This window comes from Cornus florida, unplaced genomic scaffold (assembly GCF_030987335.1).
Source record: "Cornus florida cultivar Cherokee Brave unplaced genomic scaffold, ASM3098733v1 CherokeeBrave_3.0.0_Hap2_Chr10, whole genome shotgun sequence".
Taxonomy (NCBI): domain Eukaryota; kingdom Viridiplantae; phylum Streptophyta; class Magnoliopsida; order Cornales; family Cornaceae; genus Cornus; species Cornus florida.
In genome coordinates this window covers 28,792,654-28,813,233 of record NW_026775580.1, presented here as the reverse complement: position 1 = coordinate 28,813,233, position 20,580 = coordinate 28,792,654, and the positions used below count along the sequence as shown (strand labels likewise).

General features: G+C 36.8%; 1 protein-coding gene across 1 annotated transcript; it reads left to right on the top strand.

Annotated features, from left to right (window-relative positions):
• Positions 1 to 17,436: 17,436 nt before the first annotated feature.
• Positions 17,437 to 20,580, top strand: LOC132277453 (uncharacterized). The gene is made up of 4 exons (XM_059779310.1): positions 17,437 to 17,695; positions 17,813 to 19,386; positions 19,531 to 19,958; positions 20,265 to 20,580. The coding sequence occupies exons 1-4, from the start codon at positions 17,437 to 17,439 to the stop codon at positions 20,578 to 20,580; spliced, it is 2,577 nt and encodes an 858-aa protein (XP_059635293.1).

Below are 20,580 nucleotides of genomic sequence, written 5' to 3'. Positions count from 1 at the left end.
AGAATATTACAAAGGGTTGTACTCCATCATCATAAATTAATAAAATTATTATTTTGCCCAAATTTTGTTTCTATTTGTAGGATTACAAAATTTGTGTGTACAGACCCAAGCCCGGGGGTCTAGATCGTTAATCGGGTCCTAACCCGACCCGGTGACACACATGGGCAAAATGGTCATTTCATGTGAAAATATGGAATGAGACCAATATCATTGGAAAGATGGTTCAAAATTCATCAATCTAGACTCAAGAATGGCTCAATTTAGATTAGAAATGACCAAGTTATGAATAATTGAAGTCTGGTCAATCTGAGTGATTTCAACATCATCAGAATTTTTGTAAGTCTGGAAATCCGATTAATCAGATTTGAAGTCCGATTAATCGGACCGAGAGCAAGTATACAGGAACTCTAAAAATAAATCTAAGTACGGGAGTCCGATTGATCGGATTTGGAGTCCGATTAATCAGACTAAGAGTAGGTTTTGTAAGAAACTCGAAAAATAATCAAAGTAGGGGAGTCCGATTGATCGGATTGGAGTCTAATTGATCAGACTGAGGGCAGGTTTTTAGGCCCTGAATGCACCCAAACTCATTTGTGAGCCTAATATATGGTAAACCTGTCCCAACTCACGACAAATATGTTATAGCTGTCCCATAATCTTAACATCAAAATAGGCATTTAAAAATAGTTCATATTCCATTCATGCTTAAACTTAAATAAAATGAATCTCGATCCAAGTCTTACATCCTTTCAAAATATACATGTACATGTTCAAAAGAACATAGATAAATTTACAATGCTACAGTTTACAAGGCTCATACATGTTATACGAAACTGCTTACAAAAATGAGAGTTTTGATTATAAAAGATAATAAAAATAATTCCCTAGTCCCGTCTAAACTTATGGAGGAATGTCATCCGCCACTTTCTTGTCGTGACCTGAAAATGATAATGAAGGGATGAGCACAACAGCTCAGTAGGAGGTGCCTAAAACGCACTTCTTAATGACCCCGTAAATCCAAATAAAGCATAAAAAACAAAGAATGTGATCATACTATTTTGGGGGAAAATATGCCAATAACCAGATCGACCAAACCATACCATATAATGCAGTGCTAATGGGATGCAAATGAGATGCTAATCTCACTCTCCATTTACAAAACCTTTTCTATTCATCTTTGCCAAACTGTTAATGCAACCTGTCCCATGGTAACTCCATAGCGCCACGAGAGAAGGATTGGCTAACTATCCTTGACCACATGGCAACTCAAGGCATCATTTGGGGTCTAGGTAGCTCATCCACGTTAGGGCAATCTCCCTAGTTCCCTCTAGATCCCATTAACGCCATGGGCCCTAGGTAACTGCTAGGCGATTGGGTTTTCGCAAACCTCTTTTCCCCAAATCAATTTTTTTTTTCTCTTCAAAAACAATTTTCCCATTTCTTGCCCAATGCCATGCATGAATGCTTCATGCATTTCAATGCCATGACACTATTAACATTTTATACATTATAACCACATCATGCTAGCATGATTTGGGAGTAAATTTATACACACACCTCACATTCTCATTATATCAATCATGGCCTCACAAGCAAATAAAGCATATAAGAAAATCGACTAAACATATATCTTCACAACAAGTGTCCTAAACATGCAATTCAACACATAGTATCACAACAATCATACTTCTTACAGATACCCATACATCTAACCCTAATGGCCATGAACAATTACCACAATTAAACATGCTAGAATGTAAATACAAGGGAATTAACGCACTAGAATCAGAGATTGAATGGTTTAGAAACCTCTACCTCAATTATTGAAAAAAAGCCCCAAAATCCCCAAATCTCAAAAATCCCAAGGTGTTCCAAATGAAGATTTGATCCGATCAATTTGAAGCTCTCGTCGTACTCGTCAACTTTGTCTTCTATGACAAAGTCGAAATTCAGAGGGAAGATAGAGAAATGGAAGCTTAAAGCTTCAAAAAGACAAAAGAAAAAGAAATACAGAGAGGGAGAGAGAACCGCAGCTGAGAGGGAGGAAAATAAATGGGAAAGAAAAAGTGTTTAGCCCCTTTGTCAAAGTCTTGGTCAGTGGGGCCCACATGTCTCAAAAAAATCTTCTTTGCCTCCCACATATACATATACAGAGGCTACAATGATGTAATTAACACATAGCTACACAAACACAAATATACTCCTAATAAAACAAATGAAGTGCCATGGTGTCAGAAAAATGGCCCATGAACGAAAAATCTGAGTGCGGGTCCCACCCGGGACCTCCTGGCTCGAAAGTCCAAAAAATGTCAAAATGACCAACAATATATTTCTAAGAGTCCTAAACTCAAAGAAATGCTCCAATCAACTTTCGGGACTCACCCGGCACACCACACGGTGTTCGACACGCAAAACGAGGCAAAAAATAAAATAATCCCAAAAAATTCGAAAAATCCCTGAAAATTGGAAAATATTACAATTCAGTAGAGTTAGGGACTACTACCACCTAATTCAAAAGACTAATCTTGGCAGCATTATTGTTACCATTGTGAATAGGGCAACACTTGATGACCTTGCAAGGTTTGAGTAATTATTCATTTGCTTTGAAGTAATGAAAAGAGGTTTCTTGGAAGGGCGTAGCCCATTTATTAAAGTGGATAGTTGTTTTTTGAAGTGGCCCTACAAAGGTTAATTGGTAAGTGCAATTGGGAGAGATGGAAACAATTAATTGTTTCTAATTGCCATTGATGTAGTTAGAGCTGAAACAAAAGAGTTTTGGAAGTGGCTTATGTAACAACTTGAAAATGCATTGGGACCATTACAAATATTTACATTTATCTCAAACAAACAAAATGTATAGATTGTGCATATAAATTGACTATGTAACTTTTTAAAGAAATTTTTTTATTTTATTTTTCTAACACATGTTTGTTTGTTTCATAGGGTAAAGTACATATTTTTGAAGATATGTTGCATGCGAGTGACCATAGATACCGTGTGAAGCACATGTATGAAAATTTCAAGAAGAAATTTAAGAGGTCAAATTAAGGAATGAGATGTGGAATGCATCAAGGGCACTTACTCAAAATGTGTTTGACTATTGCATGAAGATTATCAAGGACATTAATAAGGATGTATATGATTGGCTTGCAAAAGTTCCCGTTAGGTTATGATCAAGGTCCAAATTCAACGATAACTCGAAGAGTGATTTGAGTGTTAACAACATATGTGAAATATGGAATGACAACATTCGTGAGGCTAGGCATAAGCCTTTAATCACTATATATGTTGGAGTGGATCCGAGGTTATTTGATGTATCGTTTTCAATCAAAAAGGAATTGGATTCAAAACAAGAATGGGTTGTTAATGTGTATGTTTTTCACTGATAAAACCACTTGTAATACAACAAATCCTTGTAGGATAAGTCTATGATGAGCGCTGAAAAGTGCGCATTTAAACCCCTTAAACGAGGGTATTTTAGTCTATTCATCTATCTTTATTTACCCGTTTTAGTACTTATTTGTGTTTTTGTCTACTTCAGGTCAATAATGTTAAAAAGGGCTAAAAATGGTTTCTTAAGGCCTTTTTGGAGTCAAACTAAGTCTTGGTGAGAATTTGGAGCAAAAGGAGGTTGATCTGGAGCAAAAAGAGGCTGATGCTAAAAAACTGCCAAGTGAGATCGATCAGAGATCGATCGAACCAACTTTGATCGATCGAAGAAAAGTGAGATCGATCGAACCCAGATCAATTAAAGAAAAGTTGGATCGATTGAAAATGTGCTGGCAGTGAGCTGTCTTATTCCCACGCGCCCGAACTCCACTTACCAAAAAGTTGCGGGATTAGATATTTTTGGAGCTATATTTCTGACTTTGTGACTAAGAAAAAGACCTTGTATTTAAAGGGAATTGAACCATTTTGTAAAAGAGCTTTTTATCATTTTACTTTTACATTGTAATTTTATTTTCTCTCTCTGGAAAAGTTAGAGATTAGGGTTAGAAGAAAAGAGAAAATTAGAGGCTCCAAGAACACATCTCAATATCTACATACACACTCTCTTTCTAGAATTCAATAAAGAAGAAGAGGAAAAAGATGGAGCCATATTTAGGGATTGCCCTTGAGGGTTCCAAAATCACATATACCTCCTCCATGATTGGCTAGACTTCTCCTTAGGGCTTGGATGAGCCCCAAGTTTGTAATCTAAACCTCTATCTTTTTCATACTTTTTGGGGAATAATATCTTGTGATTAATGTTCTAGCTTTGTGAATTTAATGAATCTTGGTATATTTCTATGATTTCTATGGTTTAATTCTTCCTGTTAATTCTCTAGTTTATTTACATGTCTATGTGTGATTAAATTGGGAATTATGTCTCACATGATTCATATGGTTTAATTCTTCTTATTGATTCTCTTTGTGATTACATGTTGTCTTACGTGTGATTATTTGGGAATTGATCTCAACACTAGTTTTTCTACACTAATTGCATGTCTATGTATGGTTGATTGAGAATCTAGTGATGGCTAGACATTGGTTTTATTAGATGGGTTCGTCAAGTAATTTGATGAATTATTCTTATACTTGATGGGTTGTTCTACAATTTAATTCATATTTGTAGGTAGGTAGACAATCTATACTTGATTCGATATTCCATGGCTTATTATTGCAAATTCTATGATTCTCTAGATTGATGTGTGCTACAATTGTGACTAGTTTGATGTGTCATGCTTAGAATTGATAGGTTGTTCTACACTTAGTTTATTTGTTGGTCAGGTAGACAATACATTATTGAATTTGATGGTCCATGCTTAATATTGCAATTAGTAGTCGCATTTTGTTCACAAGAATGTTTTCCCCAAATATTTGAAGTGTGTGGTTTGGTGAACAAGCTTGATGGCAATTCTAATAGACCCTAAGACCTCATTTCTCATCTCTTAAATCCTTATCTCAATTTAGTTTTATTTTACTTGCATTTTAATTAATTGTTTTCTAGAGTAATCAATCAATCTCTCCTTACAATCAATTGATACATTAGAGTCAAAGTTAAATTCCAACACGTATAATCCCTTGGGACGATCCCTACTCACTCTTGCTACGTTAATAGTAGTGGTTTTTATAAATTTAAACTTGATCAAAAAAGCTTTTCTTGAACCGCACATTCACTACATTATTTTGGCATATACAAGCAGCCTTGTCAGTTTATGTTGAGGGAATCGAACCTCAAGGACCGTGTTGGTATTGTTAAGAATAAAATTGATTCCGATTTGAATTCAAGAGAAAGAATTTGATGAGTCTTCTATTTCTACTTTGCAAATAATATAAAAACTGAAATTAAACTAGGTTAATGAGAATAGGTATCAAGATAATGGGGACTTAGTGTGATACTCCCGGATTTCCGGATGTGGGTTGGCTAGGTCCACACACGAGTACCCGAGGATATTAAAAACAAATCGGCAATAATCGAACATAGATTACAAATATGAAAATAAGAATAACTAAAATGCTGATCAGAAACTAAAATGATAAATAAATCCTCATAATAAATTTCCTTTAAACATAACTTAAAAGCAACATTCGTTTGCCTAAGCAAATACCAAGGGCTTAACCCTCATCCTCCTTATACGCGGAATGCAAACCGTCTAAGGTGGCTTTATAAAGCAACTTAGAACATCACAACATAATACTAATGCTCTCCTGTATGTGATATAAAATCATGAATCTCAATCTGATAAAAACTCCATCAGATCCCTAAACTCCAGAATAATACTTTTTATTACCTTTTTTAGAGATGATTTAAATGTTTAATTATATGTAGATTGATTAACACGAATTCCACTAATAGCATTCACTATACTACTCGTAAATAAGATCACTCTCGCACGATCATTCATCTTTAAGATTTAGTACTCTCTTTCTTGGATACGTTGAAATCTCCTCCATTAGGATCCTCTTCGGACTCTTACTCTTTGCGTGTCTCCTTTTTGAGATCAACTGAAGTCATGTTGGCCCCGATATGCGGTGACCTATCACGTACACCTAAATCCTTCCTTGGCTTTTACTTTTAAAGTAACGCCAACCCAGAACTAAACCTTCGATCTTAAGTTCTGCCTTCTGACAAAGAAATCGATAACGTACTCCTTTACTCCTTTGGGTCTTTATCGCTTTCGCCCTGGACCCCATTGTCTTCTTAGTGTCAACCATTCCATAACTACGGAATATAATTGACATTAGCTCCTCCTAACGAACCGTAAATAGAGTACAACAAATCCTAATATGGGCTCTAAGTTTTAAGAGACGCAACGCGGAAGTCATATAACGAAAGACACTCCTAAGGACACTTGAACCTGGAGTGCTCTGATACCAATTGTGATACCCCGGATATCCTCGGGTATTCGGGCATAGGCTTGGCCAACCCAAAAGCGAAGAACAACTAGCACATCAAGCATATCAAATCGTGTCGTTCTTCATCCAAATTCGACAGTGATCAACAACAAGCACATCAAATCGTGCCGTTCTTCATCCAAATTCCACGATGATTCAAGATCAAGCTTGTGCAGCCCTTGGATCCAACCAACCAAAAAGGAGATCGAATCAGAGGACCTTATTCTTTGTAAAGAATATTACAGAGGATTGTACTTCAATTTTTTCAAATTTAATAAAATATTATATTTGCTTTATATTTTGTTCTTATTTGTAGACAACAAAATTTGTGTGTACAAATTTCTGGCACGCCTAGTGGGACCTCCTTTGCCTATAACATTGGTGGTATATATAGGGAACAAAATATCTCCTGTTTGTACTGGGATTTCAAATTAGAAAGAAAAATCTTACAATCCAAAGTTGGATAGAAAAGCAAAAAGGAAACTTTAGAAATTCAAAGACCAAGTTGGATACTTCAAGTCCCACTTGAAAAAGGAAACAAGTCCTGTCAAACCTAGGACTCGAAGTGGGGACAATTTGTAGACACTAAAATTTTAGTGGGCTTTGGTTTTGATAAATTGACCCATCAAATATGGGTTTAATATTTAAATAAGTAATTTAAGTGATCCAATCTTAGTCCACTTAAATTAATTAGCCCAGCCCAAATAATTAAATGCAAAGATAATTATTCCTAATAAAATATATTTAGAATAATTATTTTTAAGGATAATTATCATAATATAACCGGCCTGGCCCAGTTATGATTTTATCCTTATCAGGAGATGACACGTGTTATCATCCTATGGATCCAAGAAGCCTAAAAATAGAGGCCTGGAGGAAGAAGAAGGGGGTACAAATTCTGAAATCCAGAAGGTCCAAAAGTTCAGAGACTCAGAAATCCAGAGGGTCTAGAAATTCAGACACAGAAATCCAGAATTCAGAAATCTAGAATTCTAGAGAGAAATTCAGAATCCAAACCCAAAAGCGAAGAACAACAAGCACATCAAATTATGCCATTCTTCATCCAAATTTCACGGTAATTCAAGATGAAGCTCATGCGGCCCTTGGATCCAACCAACCAAAAAGGAGATCGAATCAGATGACCTTATTCTTTGTAAAGGATATTAGAGAGGATTGTACTCCAATTTTTTCAAATTTAATAAAATATTATATTTACTTCATATTTGTTCTTATTTACAGACAACAAAATTTGTGTGTACAACCTGCAACAAAAAAACTAAACATATGTATATTATAACAAGAAGAACATTGCTAAATATATATGGCTACATATGATGCACAATATTAATAATGGAAAAGAAAAGGTCAAACAGATTCAAAATGGGAGAGAACATTACCGTATATATATGATGCACAATATTAATAGTGAAAAAAAGGCCAAATAAATCAACACACACACACACACACACACATATGATGCACAACTAACAATCCAACAATTATATTTATATTATATTATTTAAATGCACTAACTTGGAGAGAGCACAGAGAGAGGCAATGGAGAAAATTTGAAGAAATGAGTTTGTTTGCACAAATGGAAGGCAAAATCATTTTATAGAGAGGGATGATATAATGGTCACTTTTGAGGGTAGTTTAAGAATTATTCAAATTATTTCAGTCACGTGCATGCCATTCGGAAAGTGAACTCCGACACTTTTGAGGGGGGCATTGTCACTTTGGAAACTACTATAATTGATCCATTCGATTTTGTACCAAAAGAGGTATTCCGCTCACGTTGTGAAATTTCAGTGGGTATTTTGCACCTTTTTCTAAATAAATAAATAATCTAGGAAAAAAGTGTGCATGAAAATCAAACTAATGAAAGATAAGTGATTTCTAGAGCTTCCAATTATTATGAAACTTCTCCAATTTATTGTCGATGTTTGGGAAAATATTTTCAACCTTTCTACCCTTTTCTTAGTTATATTGTCTTTTAATTCTAAAAGGAATGGCTCTGAAAACGCTTTAATTTGGAAGTATCTAGTGCCTTCTAAATTCCATAATCGGTAGTAAATGGGAGAAATAAATATAACCTCTCTTTCTCTCTCCAATCAACGAGTTTAAAAAATGGAAAATGTTGACCCAAAATGTGAAGCACATGCTGTTAGTTAAAATATATCTTATATAGCAACTAGCCTTCGGACAAAAAAATAAATATTTCTTATATATTATAACGGGCGCAAATTACCTGTTGTGCAATTCCCATGCCGTTTCCTACAGTAAGCTGTAAGTGGCCTTGGTTTGGCCACGTTTTACTCCACTTAATAGACACTAACATTGTGTTTAGCAATTACACCACTTTATAAGTAACATTTCACCACCATTTTTAAGTAACGTCATAGAAGTCTAAAAATAATATCACATAGTCTAAAAAATAACATTACCACCATTTATAAGTATCTTTCACCCTTAAAACGTGGTGAAGTTACTTTTTAGACTATGTGATATTACTTTTAGACTTCTGTGATGTTACTTATAAATGGTAGTGATGTTACTTTTTAGACTATTTTTACATTTCACCACCATTTATAAGTAACAGCACAGAGTCTAAAAAGTAACATCACCATTTGTAAAATGAAATATCACCACTTTTAATTTCAAATAATAACATAAATGATATGTTGAATTGAGTTATGTTTATATGTGACATTACTTTCTAGACTATGTAATGTTACTTATAAATGGTAGTGAAACGTTACTTATAAATAGTGGTGTAATTGGGTAAACACGGCCTTAGTGTCCGTTAGCTAAAAAATGATGTGGCCAAATATGAACCACTTAAAAGTTACAGCAGGAAACTGCATGAGAGCCTCACTGCAGGTGATTCGCGCCCATATTATAACATGGTGACAAGGAGGACAACTGAATTGGAAAACCGAAACAAGATAAAAAAATCTATCTTTAAAAATTAAAGTAATTGTTTGGTGTTATTCATAAACAATTTATGTCCTTTAGAGAATTGGAAAACGAACAATATAAAAATCTATCTAGACAATAAACATTTTTTTTTTGAATAAAAGTTGAAAAAGAATTTATATTTTTAACAAAAATAAAATCAATATTTTTTTCGCCATGACGTATAACTATATATTTAAATCAATCATTCTATTTTCAAGAATGTTGTGAACATCTAGCTATGTAATTAGACGTTTTTTCTTTTTTTTTTTTTTTTTTTTTTTTTTTTTTTTTTTTTAAGTTTATGGGCTTGTTTGGTAACCACTTATGTTTTGTATTTTTTTTGCATCTGACAGTTGTAGCGAAGCAAAATATGAAAGCGTATTGTTAATGTTTATTGCAATTTGAATAATACCGAAGCGGTTTTGAAAAAGAGACTAAAAACGAAAGCACCAAATTAGTGTTTCCAGTTACTCACGATAGGAATGAATAATACAAAAAAAAAAAAAAAAATCCCTTAAATTACTTTTTTCAGTAGCCATTTTATTTTTCAAACTACTATTGTAACATTGTTTTACAAAATTTGCTTTAAAAAATATTGCAACAAAAATAACATTACCAAAAAGGTTTTCAAATAGTATTGAACACATTTCAAAGAATAAAACGTTACTTTTATTAACCTAAGGTGTTGGCTTAGGTGTTGGCTCAAGTGGGTAGGTGACTTGGCCCTAATACTTCATGAAGTATAGATTTATGGTTCTACTCCTCTTAGATGTAAATAATTTCTTAGAGGGGATATGTGAGTACCAACTAAAAAAATGTCAATATTATTTCAAATTAAAATAAAAGCAAGTAACAAAATCGATTGTGATACAAACCATATGTAATTATACTTTCATCTCCCTCTTTTATCTTTCTGCTCTATTCAGTATGAAAGGGAAAAAAAAAAAATGGATGAAAATGAGAGAATAAGGGATGAATAAGACATCCATAAAGAAGAAATTGTCTTTCCTTTTTTTGTTCGGTTGGATGAAAAGAAGAGAATAAACTCACAATTTATTATATTCATTATGAGAGAATGAAAGATAAAGTTTTAAATTATTTTTACCATTATGTCTAGTAATATCTATAATATTGTAATTTATAGAGAATAGTACTATAATTTAAAACTTGTGTAATTTTGCATAGTATTTACTTTAAATTTCTATAATAGTTTATTTTTCTTCCCCCTCGTTTCTGCCCAATTTTTAAAGGAAAAAACTTTGTAAAGAAGAATGATAAATATTCTGTATATTATCCTTTATTTCCTTACTTTGTACCTTCAGTCCTATCTAGGACAACATAATTTTTAGGGTAAAGTGCAAAAAACCCTCTTCAACTATTAGCCATGTGCAATTAACCCCCTTGAACTACAATTTGCCCCCTTGAAATATTGAATTTGGTGCAATTAACCCCCAATGTGACATCTCCGGCCAATTAGTGAAAACAGAAATAGTTAAAGACAATTTTACCCCTTATAAAAATTGCACCGTTTCAGTTAAATTATTAGCAACAAAAATCATGGTCGGAGGCACGGATTTGGTGACGAAAGTTCAGTCGCCGGAGAGAGATGGTGGCAGATTGAGAATGTGGTGATCGGTGAGGATGGAGTAAAGAAGGAATTACAGTTCATGAAGTAAATACATATTCTTTCACACCTCATTTACAAATGAAATATACACACACACACACACACACACACACACACATCCAGCCACAAATCAATCAAGGAAGATAGGGAATGAGAAATTTAGGGAAGATATACATTGAAGGGCATTATGGTGGCTGATCGAGGAAGTTTAGCCTTTGCTTGTCTTTTCCTCTTTATTGCAGTAAAACACGAAGAAGATTAAATTTCTCAGGCAAAAATGCTCTTAAATAGCCTGTAATGTTAAAAGTGTTGGAAACAAATATTGAGCCTCATAAAACTAGAACAGAAACAAGTAAATATGGTTATAACTTCAAACATTGAAAATCTGGAAGGAATCAATGACAGCAAGGGCGAATTCATGAATTATTAATAGGGGGCTAATATTAAATAAAGGGGAATTGGGGATCGAAAGATTAAAGAGTTGGAAAATTTTAGAGGAAATAGGGTTAGACTTTAGAGGGAGAATTTAGTGTGTGAGCTATCTAATTTGTGCAAGATTAAGAATTTAGGAGTTTTGGCTTAGTGATTGTTTAGGGCTTGTTTGGTTTAGGCCTATTTGGTTGGGCCTTTGTTTTAAAATTGTGTTTTAGATATTGGGCTTGTTTGGATGGGTTAAAATTGGGAGGCTAATACTACTACTAATTTATTTTTTTTATTTTTTATTTTTTATTTATTTTTTAACATTGGGCTAAATATACCTATACTAATTTTTATTTATTTATTTATTTAATTTTTTTTTTAAGGGGGGGCTCAAGCCGACCCAAGCCCCCCCTTGGATCCGTCACTGAATGATAGTGTGCAATTTGTCTTTCATCTTCTCCCATCTCCTCTCATTGGCCCCCATTGACACTGTGTAAAACTTCCCTGCGGCGAAAGAAGGCAATCTCAGTGAGAAAACATATATATATATATATATATATATATATATATATATATATATATATATATCGCCTCTATCAGCCAACCCACCACCGGATAGATGACTATTATAGCCGTTGTTCTTCAATTTTTTCACACCCAGTTCAAAGTCGTCCTCAACGTCATCTGTTGCTCTCCGCCGCCGGTAACAACAGACCCACCTCTTACCGGTTCCTTCCTTTGCCGCCTTGCTAACTCGCCGACCAACTCTCTGGTCCTCACACGGAACCAATCTCTGGTCCTTCACTTTACCGGACATCAAGAAATCCCATGGTCGCAGTTCTTAAACTTATCGAGAAATCTCCATGGTCTTTGGTCCTCCACTCTTCTCTGACCTTTTCTTTTTCTTCTTCTTCTATTAGGACGTCGCCTCCTTTAACAGCTTCATTCTCCTCAATTTTCTTCTTCTCAGCCTCAGGAGCCATTTTAGAGAGAGAGAAAAAAGTGATATGACTTATGAGAGTTAACCAGGAGAAAGAGTGTGGGGTTAAAGAGACAAAAGGGGAATTATGGTCTTTTAGCTTCATAAAGGGTTGTATGATCATTTAACAAAATTTGGGTTGTCACGTGACCCATCATGTGCGTCTTTACTGTCAAATTCAACCGGCTTATCACCGGACGGGGTTAATTGCACCAAATTAGTTAGTTCAAGGGGGTTATATGTCAAATTAGTAGATCAGTGAAGTTTTCTGCTACATGGTTAATAGTTGAATGGAGTTTTTTACATTTTACCCTAATTATTTGTTGGCACCAAAACTTGGCAGCCACCTCAGCGGTGACGTGGACCAGCGATGGGCCGACACTTGTTTAGTATGATTTCAAGAAAAGTCGGCCAATTGAGAAACAAGAGGAGAAAATCTAGGAATTTAGCCACCTTATCCAATAGGGTTGTTGCTGAAATTTGGTAATTAATATTTGAGTTAATTCAAATATATTATTTCAGTTTGGATAAAAGAGATTTAGTTGGAATGAGATTCCTATGAAATAGGAATTTCGTTGCAAAGGAATAAGGAATTCAAAGGAGAGGCCGTCACGTGAGGGATAATTTGGGCAAAAGTTATAAATGGTCTTCCAGCCATTTAAGGGAAGTTTTCAGCCTAACTTAAGGAAAGGAGTTGCTAAAAGTTAGCAACTTTCCAGCAACTTTTCAGCATATTTCTCCACAACTTGCATTTGACTGGATTAAGGAGAGATTTCAGCAAGGACTTTCCTATTGAAGCAAGAAGAGAAGAGACGCAAAAGACTACTGGAACGTGGTTTAGTTTGAGTAATAAAGTGAAGAAAATCAAGGAGCAAAGAGATTTTCTAGCAATTAATTCGGAAAATAAGTTGAGATAGAACTTCTATAAATAGAAGTATTGTATTCCATTTCCAATTCGTCCAGCACCACCACAAAACATGCATTTCAACTAAAAATGTTTTCAATTGACTCTACGTCATTTTCCTATCAATTTCTTTATTTCAATTTAATGGCAATTGATTAGATCCTCGTCAACTATTTCAATTCAGCCATTTACTTTCTTTCAATTTCAATTATGCCAATTTTAATTACGCAATTTTAGTTAGGCTTTCAATTCAATGGCAATTGATTAAATTCTTGCCATTGAATCGTAGTGACAATTGATTAAATTCTTGTCATTACTTGACTGATGGCAATTGATTAAATTCTTGCTATCACGTTTCAGTGGCGATCGATTAAATTCTTGCCATTGTGTTTGGCTGATGGCGATTGATTAAGTTCTCGCCATCACGTTCGGCCGGCGATCGATTAAGTTCTTGCCGCCTGTCTTCCCTCGGCCATTCCATCCATTTAAACATTCATCAGTTACATTTCTTTAGACACTCTAAAAAGTCCTTGCTACAAACAAGGCATAAAAGAACTTTGCTGGGAGTTCTTACTAGTCTCTCTCCCACACAATCACCTGAGAGTCAGCCATTGGAAAAAGGGATAGGCTGGTGTTCAATTACATATTTTGGGTATTTTGTACAAATACTCTGGCACGCCCGCGAAGAGTCCATCGACCGGCGTAGGGAACAAAAACCGCGCGAACACGTTTTGGCACGCTCGGTGGGACCACTACTAGAGTGTTATAAAGAGGCAAATATGTCGCGGCCCACAAAAAATTCTAAGGCCGTAGCTACTGATGAAGATTTGGAGGAAGACGATCAGCCAGTACAGGCTGAGAACTCTGCAGCAGGTCCTACTGATGAGTTAGCCGTACTTCAAGCACAGGTTAGCTCCTTGGTAGATTCAATGGGAAGGATGGGAGCACGCTACAACGACTTGCATGAAAATATGTCCCAACTCTCAGCCTTTATTTTGAACAAGCCGACTCAAGCTAGCAGCTCCAACAATCAGGAATCGACTTCTCAACCGAATCTATCACAAGCTGCTTGGCCAGAGAGGGCCATTGAAACATCACAGCCATGGCCGCCAGTAGTGACACTCTAACCAGGTGCAACATCAAGTCAGCCGGTTCATACGCTACTCACCTGGGCAGAAAGCTATCCTCAGCCTACATTGGCAGGTTCTAATCAGCCACCAGTAGCAGGTTCGCAGCCACAGGTAATTCTGCCAAACCCTCCTCGGATGCCTTTGAACTCGGGGGGCAATCAGATCAGATGGAGGCCACTGAACCCACTGTATACTCATGTGCCGCCACAGGTAGGGCTCGGGGGGCAGAATATGGCTAATCAGCCACATGATTGGCCGAATTGCTATCAACCAGCGGCTAATCAGCCACCAGTTTTTAATCAGGTACCACCAATATTAAATCAGCCACCTCAAGTCATGTTAGATAGAAGACAATTAGCTGATTTACTCACAGAAGAATATGGCCTGGAACTTAGAGGTACCAATTTATAGAACTCCTTATCCAGAAGTGGTAGACCAAGTTGAGTTCCCTAGAGGATATAAAGTCCCTGACTTTGTAACCTTTAGTGGAGAGGGGAATCAATCGACCGTGGAACACATTGGCCGATTCACGGTTCAATGTGGAGAGGCCAGTGTTAGCCCGTGGTTGAAATTGAGACTTTTTCCTAACTCTTTGACAGGGGTAGCTTTTTCATGGTATATTCGTCTACCTCCTAACTCTGTTTTTAATTGGCCACAGATGGAGGAATTATTCCACAATCAGTTCTACCGTACGGAGACAGAACCCACTCTGGCCGATTTATCCAGGCTAAGTCAATTGCCTAGTGAATCGGTCGAGACATTCATTGCAAGATTCAGGAGAGCAAGATTAAGATGTCGTGTACCTCTTCCAGAACAGGAGTACATTCGTTTGGCTTTGAACGGCCTTGATTTTGAACTTCGGAAGAGGTTTGAAGGAGTTCCATTTCGTGACATGTATGACCTGGCCGAGAAAGCTACCAGGTATGAGTTGGTTCTCAAATAGGAGAAAGAACGAAAAAATTCCTCTAAAGGTACGTACTATAGGGACCCCAACTATGAAGTTTATTCAACTGATGTGGTTAAAGAGGAAGATTTTGAAGCTAATTTAGCCGAAGTCATTCTAAAGAAGCCTTATGTATGTGACGCTTTAACAAAACCAAATGTATCCACCAGTGGTACTCAGCCATCGACTTCATCGGCCAGGAAGGGTACGACTGATACTGGTAAGGTTTATACGTTTGATCTGGCCAAAACAGAACAAATTTTTGATCATTTGTTGGCCGACAAACAAATCGTTTTGCCAAAAGGACACAATATACCATGGACCAATGATTTAAAAGGAAGAGAGTTCTGCAAATTTCATAATTCATGGAATCATACTACTAACAATTGTTATGTATTTAGAAATGTATTGCAGAAATCTATCGATGAAGGTGTATAGAAATTCCCTGAAAAGAAGCCAGATGTAATGGGGGTCGATGGCGATCCATTTCCTAGTATTGTCAGTACCAATGTAATCAGCCTGGCAACTGAAAAAGCCGCTGATAATGGTAGACAGGAAAGATTACCAAAAGTTCTTGGTAGTTCATCGGCCAGTAATGATGAGCAGAAAGTTAAGGACTTGGAAATTTAGTTAAGAGAAGCTCAAATTGCCCTCATCAACCATGGTTGTTGTCCAAATTGCAAAGGCCGAAGGAATGACTCAGACAAGAGGGGCTATTTCCAATCAACCAGAAAGCGCAGTGTCCATGAAAGGTTAGGCCATCAGCCTAGACAGAATCACGAAGACATCAATCGATCAATATTTAGAGAAAATGGGCCGAGGGCAGTGAGAATCATTTGGTCATCGGTGGCCGATAGAATCCTGCCAGAATAACATTTTTATCCTAGTTTCAAAAGGAAACCAACAATTCAGTCAGAAATATAGGTTCAAAAAGGAGAAGAATCTAGTCGTGTAAGAACGGTTAGACCTCCTTTGGTTGACCATGGCAGATGGACTCGAGTAAGTCACCTAAAGTTTCCTAAGCAACCTCCTACACGTACTCAAAAAAGGAGGATGCAAAGGAAAAATGCAGAACTCAAAAGAAAAGAAGACAAGATCGACCATGATCAACTAGAAAGAAAAAATGAACCAGTGGTGGCTGAAGACATGGAGGTCGCTACATCCTTTAAGAATAAGGCATGCTTTTATGAAGAAAAAGATGATCAGCCCGACCAGGATCCAAAGCATGCGGCCAAGTACAGAATTCATTTTGGTTCTCTCCCAGATAAGGTAAATTGTAACATGGTATTTGTTTTGCCTTCTGTGTTTGAAGCAAGGGTAGAACCAACGATGAACAGGGATGTTGAGTCAGCCAAGCAGGAGGAAAAGGCTGAATCTTCAGAAATTAAGAACGATTCGACAAGTTCATCGGCCGGGATAGGATTGATCTCTTAGGATCAGCCATCTAAGGCTGATAAAATCATTTTCGAAAAACCACCTTTGTCCATGACACAACAGTTGAGGCCGCTGTATGTTAAAGTATGGGTTGAGGTCAGCCAATCAATAGGGTTTTGGTTGACAATGGTTCGGTGGTGAATGTCATTCCAGCAACTACTTTGAAGAAATTGGGTAAAACCATGGACGATGTAGTTCCAACCGACGTGGCTATCAGTGGTTTTAATGGAGGATCTAGTAACACCAAAGGTATTCTACCTTTGGAAATTACTATTGGCGGTAAGACATCCTTTACGGCTTTCTTTATCATTGATTCAACCGCGGCCTATAATCTCCTTTTAGGCCGAGATTGGATTCATCCTAACATGTGCATCCCATCAACCTTGCATCAAATGTTGATTTTTTGGGATGGAAATAAGGTAAAAATTGTTGAGGCCGATAACAAACCCTTTATAGCTAGGGTGTATTCGGCTGAAGCTGCACTTTATGATGAAACTGTTGTACCTATCAAATTTGTTGGCATTAACAGGATGGGACGACCAGCAGCGGCAACAATGAAGAAGAATTTAATTAATGCTAATATTAAAGAATTATTGTCAGAAGCAACTCGGCCGAAAATTGATATTTTCAGGTCGACCATCAAGGACATTGAAGATGTTACTGATGGATCACAAAACCAATGAAGAAAAGAAGCGGCAAGCTTTCAGGGCCGCTTGCATAAGACTGAAAGCATATCTGGCTGAGAAGAGATTGGCCAGAGAAGAACAGCTATATGAAGAGGTATCGGCCAGCACGGCCGATATAATTGAAGAAGGTTTCGAAAAGCTGGATGCAATCCAACTTAAAGATTTGAAGTCAGCCCCTTCCAGGATGGAAGATAATAAAGCAGAGGTGCAAGATCCTTTATTGGAAATAAATGTTGGTACTAAAAAAGATAATCGGCCATTATTTGTTAGTGCTTTGCTTGAGCCTAAATTCCAGGCCGATTTGATTAAATTATTAAATGAATATAAGGATTGCTTTGCTTGGAGTTATGAAGAGATGCCTGGCCTGTCTAGAAAATTGGTAGAACATAGATTACCGATCAAGAAAGATTTTCAGCCATATAATCAACCACCAAGAAAGATGTCTTCGGAAGTAATGCTCAAAATTAAAGAGGAAATTGAGAGACTTCTTAAGGCAGGATTTATTCGAACAGTTAGGTATGTTGAATGGCTGTCTAATGTTGTTCCGGTAATGAAGAAGAACGGCAAACTTAGAGTTTGTGTGGATTTTCGCAATTTAAATAATGCCACTCCAAAAGATGAATATCCAATGCCTGTGGACGATCAACTTATTGATTCGGCCGCTAAGCATGAAATATTGTCTTTTATGGACGGCCATTCAGGTTATAATCAAATCTATTTAGCCGAGGAAGATATTCATAAAACGGCTTTTAGATGTCCTGGATCAATTGGTACTTTTGAGTGGATTGTGATGCCATTTGGCCTAAAAAATGCTGGGGCCACTTATCAAATGGCAATGAACTCTATCTTTCATGATATGATTGGCCGATTCATGGAAATTTATATAGATGATGTAGTTGTGAAATCATCGGCCAAGAGACAGCATTTAGAACACTTGAAAAGGGCCTTTGAAAGGATGAGGATTCACAAATTGAAAATGAACCCATTGAAGTGTGCATTTGGAGTTTCAGCCGGGAATTTCTTAGGGTTCTTGGTACACAAACGAGGCATTGAAGTTGATCAGAACAAGGTCAAAGCTATTATAAATGCTAGGGCCCCAGCCAACAAAAAACAAGTGCAAAGGTTCCTCGGCCAGGTAGGTTTTCTTAGAAGATTTATTTCTAACCATGCTGGCCGAGTGCATGTCTTTTCGACTTTAGTGAAATTAAAGTCACATGAGAAATTTCATTGGGACGAATCCCATCAGAAAGCCTTTGACAAAATAAAAGAGTATTTGGCAAACCCCCCGGTTGTAATGCCTCCAAGAAAGAAGTGGCCGTTAAAGCTTTATTTATCGGCCGCAGAAGAATCAATTGGTAGTATGCTCGCACAAGACAATGAACATGGAAAGGAGCAGGCTGTCTACTACCTGAGTAGAGTACTAACTGATGTAGAATGCAGATATTCCTCAATTGAGAAGCTTTGTTTATCTTTGTACTATTCGGCCATGAAGTTGAGAGTATACATGCAGCCTGTTGATGTTTACATTCTGTATCAGACTAACGTGATCAAGTATATGCTATCAAGGCCATTAATCACTGGCCGAATAGGTAAGTGGGCTTTGGCTTTGATGGAATTCAATTTTATCTACGTCCCACAAAAATCAGTAAAAGGAAGGGTTCTGGCTGATTTTTTGGCCGATCATCCTTCAACTGATATTGATCCATGGGTTTATGATGAATTGGAGTCATCAGCTATATTCTTAACTCCTTGGATCTTGATGTTTGATGGATCAAGCACGGCTGATGGAGCAGGAACAGGTATTGTTATTATTTCGCAAGCTGGCAGAAAGGCTTCATTCTCTTTCTTTTTAGATTTTAAATGTTCAAATAATCAGGCCGAATATGAAGCGCTTATAATCGGCCTGAAGATTTTAATTGAAATGGCTGTTAGAGATGTAAAGATTTTGGGAGATTCAAACTTAGTCCTTAGCCAAATTTCTGAAGATTTTAAGTGCCTAAGTTGGCAATTAAGGCCGTTTCATTCTTTGGCCACTTCATTAATCAATCAATTTGATAATGTTCAACTTAAGTTCTGGCCGAAAGGGCAGAATAAGGAGGCCAACAGCATGGCCCAAGCAGCCTCTGGAATAAGAGTACCAGCCAGAATAGAAGATCAGTTGATAAAGATAACACGAAGATCTTTGCCATCAGCCGAATTGAGAAATACTATGTTGTTTGATACTTGGACAATTGATGTAGAAGATTTGGCCGACGATGACTGGAGGATACCATTTATAATGTTTCTTCGAAATCCAAACATCAGGGCTGATAGAAGTATTAAAAGAAAAGCGATCAACTTTGTGCTTTTAGATGGGGATCTATACAGAAAAGGGTTAGAAGATGGGCTCCTACTACAATGCATAAGCAAGGAGGAATCACTTCAGGTTATGGCTGAGGTACATGAGGGCAGCTGTGGGGCTCACCAAGCTGGGATTAAAATGAGATGGCTGATTCACAGGTATGGATATTATTGGCCGAGGATGAGGAAAGATTGCATAGATTACTCAAAAGGTTGTCAAGCTTGTCAAAGACATGGGCCGATTCAAAATGTACCAGCAAAAGAATTACAGCCAATAATCAAACTTTGGCCATTCAGAGGTTAGGGCCTTGACCTTATTAGTAAAATTAATCCACCATCAAGCGAAGGCCATCACTGGGTGATTGTTGCCACAGATTATTTTACTAAATGGGTTGAGGCCAAGGCTTGCAAAGCGGTTGATCAGCAAACAGTGATTAATTTCATGGAACAAAACATCATCCACAGATTTGGGATTCCAGAAACACTTGTTTCAGACAATACAACAGTATTTAAGGCAACTGATGTACTACAATTCGGCCACAACATGAATATTCGTATGTCAGCCTCTACGCCATACTATGCTCAAGCAAATGGCCAGGTCGAATCTTCAAACAAAATTTTAATAGAGATCATTGAAAAAATGATCAAAGATAAGCCAGAAGGCTGGCTGAATTATAATCAGCCAGAAGGTTGGCCGAATTATAATCAGCCGCTGGTGGTAAATCAAGATCGACCGGTCATTGATTATCTTAATCAGCCAACGACGGTCGATAAGGTTTAG